The 14,633-nt window shown below is 37.4% G+C and overlaps 1 protein-coding gene across 1 annotated transcript in view; it reads left to right on the forward strand.

Annotated features, from left to right (window-relative positions):
* The first annotated feature begins 1,919 nt into the window (after positions 1–1,919).
* Positions 1,920–14,633, forward strand: part of LOC149012519 (Peptidase C13 family) — a 44,380-nt gene continuing 31,666 nt past the window's right edge. Inside the window, exons 1-4 of the mRNA XM_089160057.1 lie at positions 1,920–2,416; positions 10,219–10,260; positions 10,357–10,501; positions 13,418–13,647. Of these exons, the coding sequence (XP_089016183.1) occupies positions 2,217–2,416; positions 10,219–10,260; positions 10,357–10,501; positions 13,418–13,647 (617 nt within the window). The 5' untranslated portion in view covers positions 1,920–2,216. The remainder of the gene's footprint in view (positions 2,417–10,218; positions 10,261–10,356; positions 10,502–13,417; positions 13,648–14,633) is intronic.

Below are 14,633 nucleotides of genomic sequence, written 5' to 3' on the forward strand. Positions count from 1 at the left end.
AACTTGGAAGGAAAAACTTGCTTAGGTTGATGGATTAGGTTATTATAAAAGTAAATAAGATAGATGCATTGGATTGAATTAGTTGCTTAAATAAGTTTGTGGATTAAAACCTAAGAAAAAAACTATTTTAATGCCAGAGGATCAAATACCTTACTAGTGACGTCACTTTCACCAAAACTTACTAACAACCATGGGTTCAAAAAGCTTAGGATGAACTCGTTAACAATTGTATTGAGTTGGAAGTTGGAACATATAACTGGGTTCTAATAATTTTGATGTTTAATTAATATTTATTCTTGACCAAAAATGTGTCTCAATAATTTAATGGTTGATGTATTGAATTTTGACAAATTATTGTTATGCTATTTGGTTAATCAAATAAAATAACAAACAAATTCACTTTCAGAATCAGGGTAACCAAATGTTAATTCAGACAGATTCATTTTCATAATCAGAATAACCAAATGCTAATTCTGACGGATTCACTTTCAGAATCTGGATAACCAAACACGATTTTTTTTAGGAATATTACTCTACAGAACCTACTTCCACAGACTCATAATTCCCTAGAAACATGATTTTGAACCCGATTCAACAGAATTTTGGAACCAAACGCCACCTAAGCCTTCTATTGAAAGTGAGCCAAAAAAAGAAAGAAAGAAAAAAGCCTTCTAGCGAAAGAAATAAGGAAAAAGAAAAAAAGAAAACAAGCCCTTTTTTCGTTGATTTTGTTAACCCCGATCCCTATTCAACCAATCCTAAGTTACTGATCTGAAGCGGAATTGGGATGTCCGGTCCCATCTGTCGATTCATCGGTTTACTTAGGTTGTATGGCAACCATTCTGTGCCAAAATTCCCAATTCAGCACATAATCCACTTTTTAGGCTTATGTGCTGAAGTGGGCAAATTTGGCATAGAATCTGTAGTGAAATCTTGTATGGTTGAACACAGATGGGCATGTTTTTTGACCCATCTTAGCACAAAATCTTATATGGTATGTACAAAGTTATTATAGTACAAAATGAGCACGTTTTTTTTTTTTTTTTTTTTTAATAAACCCAACATAAAAATAAGCTAAATACAAATACCATATAAGAACATCAAAACCAAAAGAAAGATCACCAAAGGCTCCAATATTTACGAAAAAAATTGTTTTCATTATTTGTCAAAAACAAAATTAACAACATGAATCCTGATGGAATTGAACCATCATACCCTATAAACTTTCTAAGTGCTCTTCCATTTGAGCTAAGGATTCTCACCTACCAAAACCACATGTTGGGTCAATCCAAAAGAGTCCCTATTATGAAAATAGCCATAAAATAAATATTTTTCTTCTATGACAAACAAAATGTTAAGCATAGAACCTATTTATAGTCATAAAATAAATATTATTCTTCCAACAGTAGAGAATAACCATGACTTCCAACGACAAACCCAGTTAAATTTCACTTCAATTTTCACATATCATAAATAATAAAACCACATCTTTCATGGGACACTTAAGATTTAGAAAGCAACTCATCTCCATAAGACATAAACAAACGATCATATTAACAACTAAAACACATCAATATCTTAACACAGGATAAAAAACCATAATATAACTTGCTAATACTATCTAAAATCAGAACTAGAAATTCAGTACCAGACACCAATATCTACCTAATCTATTCACATAAAGATGAACATTAACACTAAACTAAGACTAACTTTATAGAATGAAACGACATTCAATTTGTGCATTCAAGCTACCTAAATCCCAACCACCCCTTCATGAGTGCCATTCAAGTGACAAGAACTGCATAGAAAACATGAACTGATTTTAATTTGAATGATCCTACAACTGACAACTGACAACTGACAGGGGATTACATCACTCGGTCAAGAATCGTCCCCATACAACCCTTTATACTTTGCGTCAATAGTGTTACTTGGGTCGGAACGATCCTGGTGCGATTCTGATCTGGGTTGACTCTCCATTTCAGACCCCAGCAAGAGGCATCAGCGCTGGGTTCCCCCTGCTCCTCAGTTCACCGAGGTTAATTCTGATTTCTCTTTCCCTAGAGAATCGCAGGCTGGCGGTGTTGATATTATCCTCAGAGATCACGCTGGAAAGCCCCTCCTAGCTATTGCTCGCTTCCAAGTTCCAAGCTACCTCAGGGACGAAGGGAGATGGAATAAGAGACCATTAGGGGCGAAAACCCAAAGTAGAAATGACTTTCGAGTTTGGCAAATCAAACCTGAGGCGGTCGAATCATGTCGACTTTCTCAGTCCCATAATGTTGCTATTGCTTATTTTGGTTTCGAATCATATCTGGAAATCTGAAGCATTTGGTTCTTCTTCTTCTTCCTCATCTTCTTCAGCGGTACATACCAACAATTGGGCCGTCTTGGTCTGTACCTCGCGATTCTGGTAACTTAAACTTAACCTTTTGGATTGGTTTTTAATCAATTCAAGCATCCTCGTTTACATTATCCCCCAACAAAAAAAAAAGCATCCTCGTCTTGTTTGTACGTTATTTATGAAAAAATCGTGTTTTTAATTGCTTTTATTATGTCTGTAAATAACGTTTTTGGAAAAGAAAAAAAGGGCTTCCTTTAATAACTGAGGTTGTAATTAGTTTCATACAGCTTTATGATGATTTGAGCTTAGAATCACTCGTTGTTAGTTAATTTCTAATTTTAAGCTTCTTTATGCATTGATACCATGACAAGGTGTGGGATGCTGCAGTTGGTGAAGGGAAAGGGTATGCTAGAACTAAGATTATCCAGTAATAGAAAATGTGAAGTGTAGATAGGCAGCAAAACCTCCCCCACCCCACCCTCCCAAAGAAAAAGGCGGAAGATCAATTTTCTGAAGTTTTATTTGTGGATTTGATGCAAGTTTTTAAATTCTCCCATATCTGGATTCCAAATTGAGAAGCACGCAGAAGCAATGGGTTGCAATATGAAACCTTGAAAAAACTTGCTGTTTTAAGTTACTGGTCGCATGGATATTTTGGTGGTATGAGCACATTGAGGAGTCTTTGAAGATAGTTTATTCCTGTGGCAGTATTTTCTGGTTGCCGGGGATGGGGCTTGCATTGGAGAGCCTATGTGGTGGTTACTGTTGCATCATAAGTGGCATCATTCAAAGAGGGTTATATGGCTGTGATACTGCTCACCAGAAACAAAAGAAATTGAATGGCGAGGTTTTCTTCATTCACAGCAGAGGTAAAAGAAGTGAATACATTTTGTTGGCAGTGGTACGGTTTGAAATCTTTAGTGTTAGATTGGTCAGTGTTCAGTAAGTTTAGATATGGCCTATGGTTGGGCTCCTGGTGGCTTTTCAAACTCCATAGCTCATACATCTTTGAGCTATTTTACGATCCTCTCCCTTAGGTTGGCATCAGATCAAGAATGTTGGAATGTGATGAGTTGTAATGGTGGATGGTCAATCCTTAAAGACCTTATTATGGAAGGGGGATAAGTTCAAACCATCAATGAATTTTTCTGTGATTCTGCTGGACTATTATGGAAGGATGGATATCCCGAAGTAGGCTGTTGAAGGTTTACCATTGCAACATGGAAGTCATGGTCGTAATCCAACTTCATTGTTGTAACTTTGTACGGCAGTATGAATACCCCCGAGAAAATGGATACACTGTTCTGTTAGCCCTGATTTCAGTGAGACACTTTATTGTTGGGGCATATGAATGAATATGCATTTGAATGCAGCTGGAACACTTGTTTTTCCCCCCCTTAGAAACTTCCCAAACATTACAACCTACACTGTAGGCCTGTGATTTTCACATGCCTATATTAGACACTGATAGCTTAGCAGAGTCCATCTTACCTTGTTTTGTATTGACTTGATTATAGGGAGACGCTCATATCATGTGGCATTTGGGGTCTAACAAAGACATTCTGCAGCATTGAGGATTTTATTGTCCCAACAAATGTGTGCTATGCTAGAGGAAAGTGCAATCCTCCAGAAATCTTATTTTACTATGTGACATAGCTACAGAGAGCTGGCCCTACCTCCATTTGGAATAATCAGACTCTTTGAAAAATCATATTCAGCAAGGTTTGGGCAGTTTTCACGAAGGATGTTTAGTTTTCTTCTTTTGGCTTCAGTGTAAATTATTCCATTCACTGGTTTTGATCTACAATCATACACTCATACATAATTTCTTTTAATAAAAAAAAAATGGAATACCCTATTATTATTATTATTTAAAGAAAAAATCATGGAATTCCTTTTTCATTTCTTGTACAAAATTATATTTGTGGAAATAATTGAATCTTTAGGTAATCAATGTGACCCCTAAGCTTCCTATTTATAATAATATGAAATATACAAAGTTACATAATTACCCTCACTAACCAACTGAATAATAATAACTTGAACCTCAACTTATAATAAAACCGCAATTGAACCGACCAACACTCCCCCTCAAGTTGAGGCGTAGATGTTAATCATTCCCAACTTGCTCAAAATATGGTAGAAAACTCCTTCCTTCAGTCCTTTAGTAAAGACGTCAGCTATTTAATCTCCAAATCTCACAAAAGGCATGCATATCAGCCCTTGTTCCAACTTTCCTTTGACAAAAAATCTATCTATCTCAATATGTTTTGTATGATCATGTTGCGCTGTATTATTGGCTATACTGATGACAGCCTTGTTGTCACAATATAACATCATGGGACTTGTAACAAGAAACCCAATATCGTCTAATAGACCCTTCAGCCATAAAAGTTCACATACTCCTCGAACCATGGATCTATACTCGGCCTCTGTATTAGACAATGACACCACATTTTGCTTCTTGCTTCTCTAGGTTATTAGATTGCCCCCAACAAATGTACAATATCCTGATATTGATTTTCTGTCAGGTGAACTAGCCCAATCAACATTTTTGTATAAACTTCCACTTTCAAGTTATCTGTGGGTGACAAAGTATTCCCTTTCCTGGTGTGGATTTCAAATACTGAAGTATCTATTAACAACATTCATATGAGTTGAGTATGTGTCATGCATAAACTGGCTCACTAGACTTACTGAGAAAGCAATGTCAGGTTTGGTGTAAGACAAATAAATCAGTTTTCCAACCAACTTCTGATATCTCCCTTTATTTACTGGTACTCCCTCTTTCTCTTTAAGCTTAATGCCTGCTTCAATTGGAGTATCCATGGCTTTACATCCCAACATTCCCATTTCCTAAAGTAAGTCTAGGATATACTTGCGTTGGGACAAATAAATGCCTTTTTCTGATCTAGCAACCTCAATTCCCAAGAAATACTTGAGTTTCCCTAGGTTTTTAACCTCAAGTTCCTTGCCGAGGAAGTTCTTCAGCTTTTGTATTTCTGCCCCATCACTCCCAGTGATGACAATGTCATCTACAAAGTCTATAGAAGCGTGATGTGAGTTCCTGACCTTTTCACAAAGAGAGTATGATCAGCATTACTTTGCTTGTAACCTATCGATGTCACAACTTTTTGGAGGCGTCCAAACCAACACCGGGGAGATTATTTCAACCCATAAATTGACCGCTTCAACCGACAAACCTTCCCTTTTGTTTTGCTGTCAGAGAATCCATGTGGGATTCATGTAGACCTCTTCTTTCAATTCTCCCTGCAAAAATGCATTCTTTACGTCTAATTGATGTAAATCCCAATCTTGATTCACAGTTACTGATAACAAGACCTTGGCTGTATTCAATTTTGTAATAGGAGCAAAGGTCTCTTGATAATCAATTCCATAAGTCTAAGTGAAACCTTTTGTAACCAATCTAGCCTTCAATCGGTTGACTGAACTATCCATGTTCTGTTTTACCACAAACACCCACTTACAACCTACCGGTTGTTTCCTTGGAGGAAGAGTAACCAACTCCCAAGTACCATTCTTCTTCATAGCCTGCATTTCCTCTACCATTGTTGCCTTCCAATTTTTATTAGCATAAGCTTCCTGTCAAGTCTTTGGAACAGATGCAGTAGATAAAGAAGATATGAAAGCTTGGTAGGAGTCAGACAAAGAATCATAGGAAACACATTTAGCTATAGGATGCTGAGTACACGATTTGATTCCTTTTCTAACAGCAATAGGGAGGTCAGAAGAAGATTCCTCAGGGATACTTACAGGACCTGAATCTGGATTTGGAGATTGAAGTGGTAACATGTCAACCTTCTCTACATGTTGTTGCTGACTGGTTTTCTTCCTCTGATAGGTTTGCACATCCTTGCTTTGGTCAATTTGCCTTTGAAAGACCTCAATAGTGTGCCTTACAGGATTGGTCACCACATGGATAGGATCCTCACAAGGTTCAGATGGGGAAAGGGAAGACTGGGTGTCTACATGTATGCTGGCTGAATGCTCCCCCTGTTCAGGAATCTCTTCCTGAACCTCTAATTGAGGCTAAATTAGGGTTGGTAGGTCTTTATATATGACAAGAACATCCAAAGTGGGAAAAAACACCTCTGCTCTTGGAGTCTTCCATGGGAGAGGTGTATAATAAGGAGTAAACTCATTAAAAATGATATCCATGGACACTATTGTTTTCCTTGAAGGAGGATGGTAACATTTGTAACCCTTTTGAGTAACAAAATACCGCAGAAAAATGCAACGGAGGCCACGAGGTTCCAACTTATTCTTGTGGGTCGAAGTTCTGGCATAACACACAACCAAATATCCTTGGAGGAACTTTAAGGAAGATGTCCCTTGAAGAACCTCACTGGGGCATTTGAAGTCAAGGATTCTACTAGGCATCCTATTCATGAGGTATGATGCAGTTAGAACTGCGTCACTCCAATATTGGTCGGGGACATTCATGGCAATTAGAAGAGAATGAGCAATCTCTAAAAGATGTTTGTTCTTCTGTTCGGCCACTCCATTTTGAGCCGCAATATCAACACAACTAGTCTGATGTATTATGCCAGAATCAGATACGTATCTCTAAAATTCTTTTTCACTATACTCGGTTCCATTGTCACTGCGAAGGACCTTCACAGTGGCATCGAATTGAGTTTTAATCATATTATGAAAATCTTGAAAACATCGAAAAACTTTTTTTGTTTTTGTTTAAAAGATAAATCCATGTGGAGCGATAATGACAATCAATAAAAGTAATAGAAAAACGATGGTCAGTAATAGATTTACGGTGACAAGGCCCCCACACATCACTATGAATTAACATAAAAGGAATATAACTTATATTATGATGAGAAGGCAAATAACTTGAACGAATCTGTATAGCAAAAACACATGGTTCACAAAAAAATTCCTTATGAAAAGATGAGACTAAATCGGGGAAAAGTTTTCCCTGAGTTCCTATAGGGGGATGGCCTAGCCTACGATGCCACTGGTGGAGAGCTGACAAATTGACCGGATGAGAAGTAGCAAGCATAGCAGAAGAAGAGGCTCCATTCGATTCCAACAAGTAGAGGCCGTTGTCTAGTTTACCACGTCCAATCTCCTTCCCCGTTACCAGATCCTGAAAGACACAGTAGGAGGGAAAAAATGTTACCGTACAATTCAAGTCATTGGTAAGATTACTAATGGAAAGAAGGTTAGTAGAAAAAGATGGAACATGTAAAACTGAAGACAAAGAAAGGGACGTTGAATGTTGTATGGTTCCCTTTCCAGCAATGGAAGAGTAAGAACCATCAGCTATACGGATCTTATCTTTCTCTGAGGTAGGTAAATAATTCAAGAAAAGAGAAGCAGAACCTTTCATATGGTCTGTTGCTCCAGTATCAATAATGTGTAGAGTATAAACTGAAGATGCATGGAAGCCGTTAAATACGATACCTGAAGTAGCAAGGTAGGAATTCGAATGTGCAGTTGACGAGGCATTGGAAGAGGCAGCGGCAGTGGTAGACAATTGTAGAATGCTCCTTAGAGCAAGCAACTCTTGCTGGGAAAAACCGATATCTGAAGTAGGTGCAGTAGAATTAGTTTCTGAATAATGAGCCTTGGGTTTACCCTTCTTTTGAGCCCTTTTTTGTTCAAAATCTGTAAGTTTCCCATGTAATTTCCAGCATGTGGTTTTGGTATGATAAGGCTTGTGGCAATGCTCACACTTAACCATATCTTTGACTGATTCTGTTTGGGACACCATACTCACACTCTAAAGAGCATATTTTTTCACTATCAGGTTATGTAACATAGTCAGATGACGACTCTCCTCACATTGAACAAGTGCATAGGATTGTTCCAATGTAGGAAAGGGAGAGCGACTCAAAACCTGTACTTGAATCGGATAATACTCCACCTTTAAGCCAGCCAAAAAATCATACACCCGAATTTTGTCAACATATTTCCTGTAGCAACCACATCATCAGGATTAGTTGGTTGGTAGTCACCATAATGGTCTAACTCTTGCCAGAGAGAGCGCAAGTCAGCATAGTACTGGGCAACTGTCAGCTCTTTCTGTGTGGTCTCATGAAGTTTCTTTCGTAGCTCATAGATCTGTGCTTCATTCCCTAGTTGTCCATAAGTCTCTTTAGTAGCCTTCCAAATCTGGGCTGCTGTATCCAACAATAAATATCCCCTGGCTAGATTTGGATGCATGGAATTCGAGAGGAATGGCATGATAAGAGAGTCGTGTGAAATCCACTTATCCTGAAGAATGCTAGTAGTCAAAGGTTTGGTTGTAATGCCTATAATATGACCAACTAGACCTCTTCTAGTAATTGTCAAATAGAGGGAATGAAACCAGATCAAGTAATTGGTTCCATTGAACCTAACAGAAAGTGATAGAAGGTTGGGATAATTTTCATGACTTGTCGGAACTGCAGAAACATCCGGTGTAGTCATATCTTCAGTCCACTCACCAAGAACACCACCAAAAAATAATTTTTATCATACCCGCTGAAAATTCTGATCAAACCTTCTGAAAATGACCAGAAAATTTCATGACTTGCTGATCAAATCTGCTGGAGAAAAATCTGATAAGACCTGCTGTTCTGCAGGCTGCAAACTGTTTTTGAAATATCCCAGGAAGGTGGAAGAGGTAAAAAAAAAAAACTCTGAGCAGTGGTATTTTTCGGATTCAATGTTGCAGTAATTTACTGATCAATACTGCATAAAACCTGCGGGTAGAAGAATCTGAAACATCACAGGAGGTGTAAAACTCCCAAATTTTTTTTTTCTGCATTGCATTAAAGAAGAGAATAGCAGAAACAAAGGAGAAAGGAGAGGAGGAAGAAGCTGTTAATGGCAGAAACACAGCCAGAAAGAGAGCAGAGGCGGAAGAAGAAAGAAGGAAAAAAAAATCGATAAAGAGATAGGCGGAAGAAAAAAGAAGAAAAAAGAAGAAAGAGAGAAGCAGAAAAAAAGAGAGGTTTTTCTTGGTGTTGTAGAACACAAGAGGAAGAAGAAGAAACTAAGGAGAAAGAGAGGAGACAAAGCTGGCTATGGCAGAAACAGAAAGAAATAGAAAGCTGAGGCGGAAGAAAGAAGAGAAGAAAGAAGAGAAGAAAAAAAAAAGAAAAAAGAATACTTTGGTATTTTTATTCTAATTTGACTTGGCTTTGATGCCATGTGAAAATAATTGAATCCTTAGGTAATCAATGTGACCCCTAAGCTTCCTATTTATAATAATGTGAAATATACAAAGTTACATAATTACCGTCACTAACCAACTGAATAATAATAACTTGAACCACAACTTATAATTAAACCAACCCACAAATAAACTGAACCAACCAACAATATTTTTTGAAATTATTATAAGATGGTTTGCGTAGTTTCTCAAATATGTATAGCTTTTTTTGTCCTTTCTTTTCTGTGAGTGGAGAAGCTGTCAAGTGATTAGATTTTAGGTATAGTCGAGTTTCAAACTAAGTCAGGTCTTGAATCCAGCCACGATTAGGTTGTTCTTCTTGCAGAGTGTTTACAGGAGCCAATTTCCTGTGAGCTGTGAGCAATTTAACATATAACCCTGGCCCCAATCACAATATTCAATTGTGGATGACAGAATGAATCTTTCAACTTCAAGCATAAACTCTGAATGTTAATCCCATTGAGGTAAAAGGAATAGTCTTAAATTGCTTTTATATTTTAGAAGAGAGATTAGAGAATAGAGTATGTGGAGGCTCAGCCTAGCTTAGGTTAACTTTTATAAGTTACTTCTGTAGACATTGAAGTGATTGATATTTTCCATTTATTTTGTATCTGATATCAACCATTCGTAGGATTGTGCTGGTTAGTTTAATGTGATGGATTCTTTTGTGCAGGTTTAATTATCGACATATGGCTAATACCTTATCTTTATATAGGTAAGCTTGTGGAGTTGTAGTTCTAAAATTTTTGATTTTTGGTTTCTTTGAGTTTCGATTCAATTAACTGATCTATTTTCCTTCTTTCTTCCCCAGGACAGTAAAACGTCTTGGAATTCCTGATGAGAGGATAATACTTATGCTGGCTGATGACATGGCTTGTAATGCTAGGAACAAGTATCCTGCTCAAGTCTTTAACAATGAGAATCACCTCCTTAACTTGTATGGAGATAATGTTGAGGTAGGAGTTCTCTTTATGGGTCAAGTCTATCTGACATGCTTTTGATGAACATTATTAAGCCTGGAAAGGCCATTTAGGATTGTTTTTTATTTTTAGAAACCTGCAACTTGCGGGTTTGGGCGATTTTGCTTTATTGAAAATCTAAAATTAAATTTTTGTTAGGGATAAGGATCACAGTTCATCTACACTTCAGCCATGTTCTCGACTCCAAGTGGAGTTTCTTGGTGGGTTCATTCCTCGAGCGGCATACCGCTAAATATTTCAGAGCCATTCCTCTGAATGTGCCACATTTGTATCCGTGGCGTGTTTTAGGACCAATACTTCTGATAGTCAATAACTGCCCATAAGCCCCTATAAGCTCCAAGTTTACCGGTATCTATCTGTCATATACATATGTCATTTATGAAAAATGTCATGGAAATGCTTTTTATAAATCACAAAGTAAAAAAAAGAATTGGCCCACCAAATAAAAATAATAGTAATAAAATTCTGACTTGGCAGAGCTATATACCGGGCCACCTTTGGTAGCATATGTAAAGTTCAACAAATTCTACCATGTATTCGTAGGTGTTATATAAAAACTGAACTTTTGGGTTGAGAACACTATTACCTTAGGCTCAAGTATTCAAAAACTAACTTAATCAAGTTAATTTAACTTGTAGATGCACCAGATGGTGAATAGAATAAAAATAATGTGGAGTTTTCAGCTAAAACAAGTCTTCCAGAATTGAAATGTGCGAAACAAAAGGGAGTGTGGCAAAACACGTGGAATATGGGGGGTTTTGGTTGAAACTGGTTGTGTTTCTTAATTTTTTTACAATACATCTCACAGGTTCTGGTCAGTTTGACAGTGTTGTCTTTCCATGCTTAGGACTGGTGACACCTGAATTTTAGCCCAAATAATGCTGTTGCATCTACCTTGGGGTGATATGGTGCTAGAAGGTAAAGCCATTCCATACATTTGATAGAAGAAATGGGATGCAACTGAATGGGCCTGATTGCTGTGACTATGATGTCAGCTACCATAAACTACTTGGAGATGCCCAAAATATAGGTAGCCCTTGTTTTGACAGAATGAAAATGAACTCCATGGGTCACCAGTGATCAAGCCAAAGAGGAGTGGAGGTTCCATCATTGACTTCGGAGCAGATAGCCCTTGGGTCTATAGACCAAAGAGATCAAACCCTATGCCAGATCTAAGAAGTGTCAGTTATGGCAGTAATAGTGAACATAGAGTCTGCGCGGAGTAGCCTGAATAGAACAACACCACCACCACCACCACCACCAATAAGCCTTTGCCCCCAACTAAATGGGGTCGGCTACATGGATTCTTGCTTTCCAATCAGCTCTGTTTGAGGCCATACTATATTCAAGGCATAAGCTATGCAGATCTTTCTCACCTCTTCTCTTATGGTTATCCTAGGTCTGCCCTTAGTTCTACTTCCTTCAATTTGGATTAAATCACTTCTCCATAGAGAGACATTTAAAGGCCTCAACAGACATCCACTTAAATACTTTCCTTCTTATGCACAGGCTTCAAGTTGATTTTTGATATACCAGCTGAGCTCACTTCTTTTATTCACTTCAAGCCTAAGCCTCCCTCTACCCTGGCACAGACAGCAGCCCAGACTGGGGGGGGGGGGTTGAAGAAAGTTGGAGGAATCAATTCCTTTCCAAAGTCAGGCAGACTAAACAGACTCCAACAGCTTGATGATGGATTGGGTCAAACCTAGTATATTTGACAAAATATGTAAGAGAATTGCAGAAGATATTTGATAAGAAACTGATGGCCAGCATATAATAGGAGGTCTCTGTTGACTTGTCAATTTAGAATATGTTATCTCAATTGACACCTATGTTGTAGGTCTTTGTCGTAACATGATAATTTGGAATTGAGGATGTACTGTTTTCTGTCAAAGTTTACTGAGTTCCATCCCTAAGCTGTGGTTTCTCAACGGCAAGTAAATGTTATGTGATTCTTGTAAAGAGCATGGAAGTTAGTTGGGTGTCTTTTAGATTTGTGGTTCCAAGGCTTCCTATTGTTTATCATCTAGTAGATAGAAAATCTTTAATTTTTCTCTGTTTCTCATCATCAAGTTCACTATTAATGGATTCTCAATTGGGGACCTTTGCTTTCTCTTATTTTTATTTTTTGACTAGGTATAGTGCATTGTCATTATCCCATCTGACCAGGGCAGCTAGACTTTTGTAGTCTTCTAAATGTCAATTCCGAGAGCAGCTATCACCCAAACAAATTCCAGCATGGAACTTGTTGATGTTATAGGGGATGACATTTTATGTTGCACTCACCATGTTTGCCTCACTGAGTGCCGATCTTTCTTATCTGCATTTGCTTTTGTGAACTAATGAATTTGTTGTCTTATCTAATTCCATTGGTAAATGTTAATGTGTATATAAACTAGATCCCTTCATGTCAACTTATTTTCAGAGCATCCACACAAGAACCCAAGTCACCCTACGATGTTCTCTTGGAAGGAAACATGCCAAAATGATGCTCTCAACCTGATATTGTTGTATTCTTCCAAACATGGTATTGCGATAAAGTTTAATAATAGTGAGAAGATTAATATAATATTCTAACTTTTCAACAAGTTTGATATTTTCATAGACACACACATGAGGTATTTCTTCAGATGTTGTAATTACTCACGGTGGTTTCAATTATAGTTTCTAGAATACATTTCAGGTGCTTGAATTATTTTATCTTTGATTTGGTGTACGATTGCTTTCTTTACTAATCGAAATGAAGATCAAAGGTCCATTCTCATATACTGGAAAATTTGAGAAGGAGATGATCTTATCTCCTGTCAGTTATAGTCTGGATTCTGGATGTCTGTTACACTTTGGCATTTTAAATTTGACTTCTAGGTGATTCTTTTGAAAACAATTTTCTAGGTTGATTACAGAGGTTATGAGGTGACGGTTGAAAACTTTTTGCGGGTCTTGACTGGACGACATGAAACAGCTGTTCCAAGATCCAAGCGTCTTTTAAGTGATGAAGGAAGCCACATTCTTTTATATATGACTGGACATGGAGGGGATGAATTTCTTAAATTCCAGGATTCTGAAGAGCTCCAAAGTCATGATCTAGCTGATGCTGTAAAGCAAATGAAAGAAAAGCGGAGGTGAGATAATCTCCATAGAATTTGTTGATTATAAAAGTTTAAACAAAGTTCTTGAATTTTTTATCATGGTTTTTGTTGGCCTTTTGCCTGCCCAAGCTGTTTTGACTATAGTGTATGTTATGCTATGGTTTTTCTAATATGTTGAAACCACATTTGAACTCACACATCATACTCAGAATATCCGGCTAAGAATTATTCATCAGTTTAAAATTATAATTTGTAGTATATTTGTTTGTATAAGCTTGTGGCAAAAGACTATGGATGCAGAGGACCAACAAAGGTATAAGTTCGATAGAAATGAACATGGTTTGAGATCTTGGTCTTGATAAGGATCTCAATCCCTCAAAATTCCTAGATCTCGCAAGATCTCCTAAGATATCCCAGCTCGAGGCCGTCTCGGTGGGTATTAGAACTCATTTTGGGCTGGAATTTAGTATTTTGCTTAATTTAGGCCTTCTAAATATAGTGGTGGCCTTAGATTTGTGAGAATACAAGTGTATATATGAGTTCCAACTTGACCCTAACTTTGAAATTGATACGTTGAAGGAGTGAATATGTGGACTTATAAAACATGAAATACAAAACAAGTACTTGATATGAATAAAAACATAAAGGTTTAAAGTCAAATAATACGTCAAACATGTTTAGTTGTTCACAGTTTCACATTAAAACATTAGTGTACTTATAAGTTATACCACGTGAGTACAAGACTAAATCAATGACTAAGCGGCTCTTCCAACTCTTGTTCCACCAACATCAGTAGGAGCTCTGAGATATCAGATTTTGTTGTCCTATGACACTCGTTGGGTTATATGTAGACAATGGAGAGAAGCTTCTAAGAAAACAAAGAAAAAAAGGAGTGAGGAAGCTTAGTGATTACAATTAACTCTAGCCTGTAAGATCCCCTCAACTAGAGATCCCTTCAACGATCCTGGTTGTAGATGAGTTACATAGCTAGTTGATGCAGCCTAGGTAGAGATCTGACC

This window comes from Hakea prostrata, chromosome 6, assembly GCF_041222555.1.
Source record: "Hakea prostrata isolate BN-2017 chromosome 6, UWA_Hpros_2, whole genome shotgun sequence".
NCBI classification, from domain to species: Eukaryota; Viridiplantae; Streptophyta; class Magnoliopsida; order Proteales; family Proteaceae; genus Hakea; species Hakea prostrata.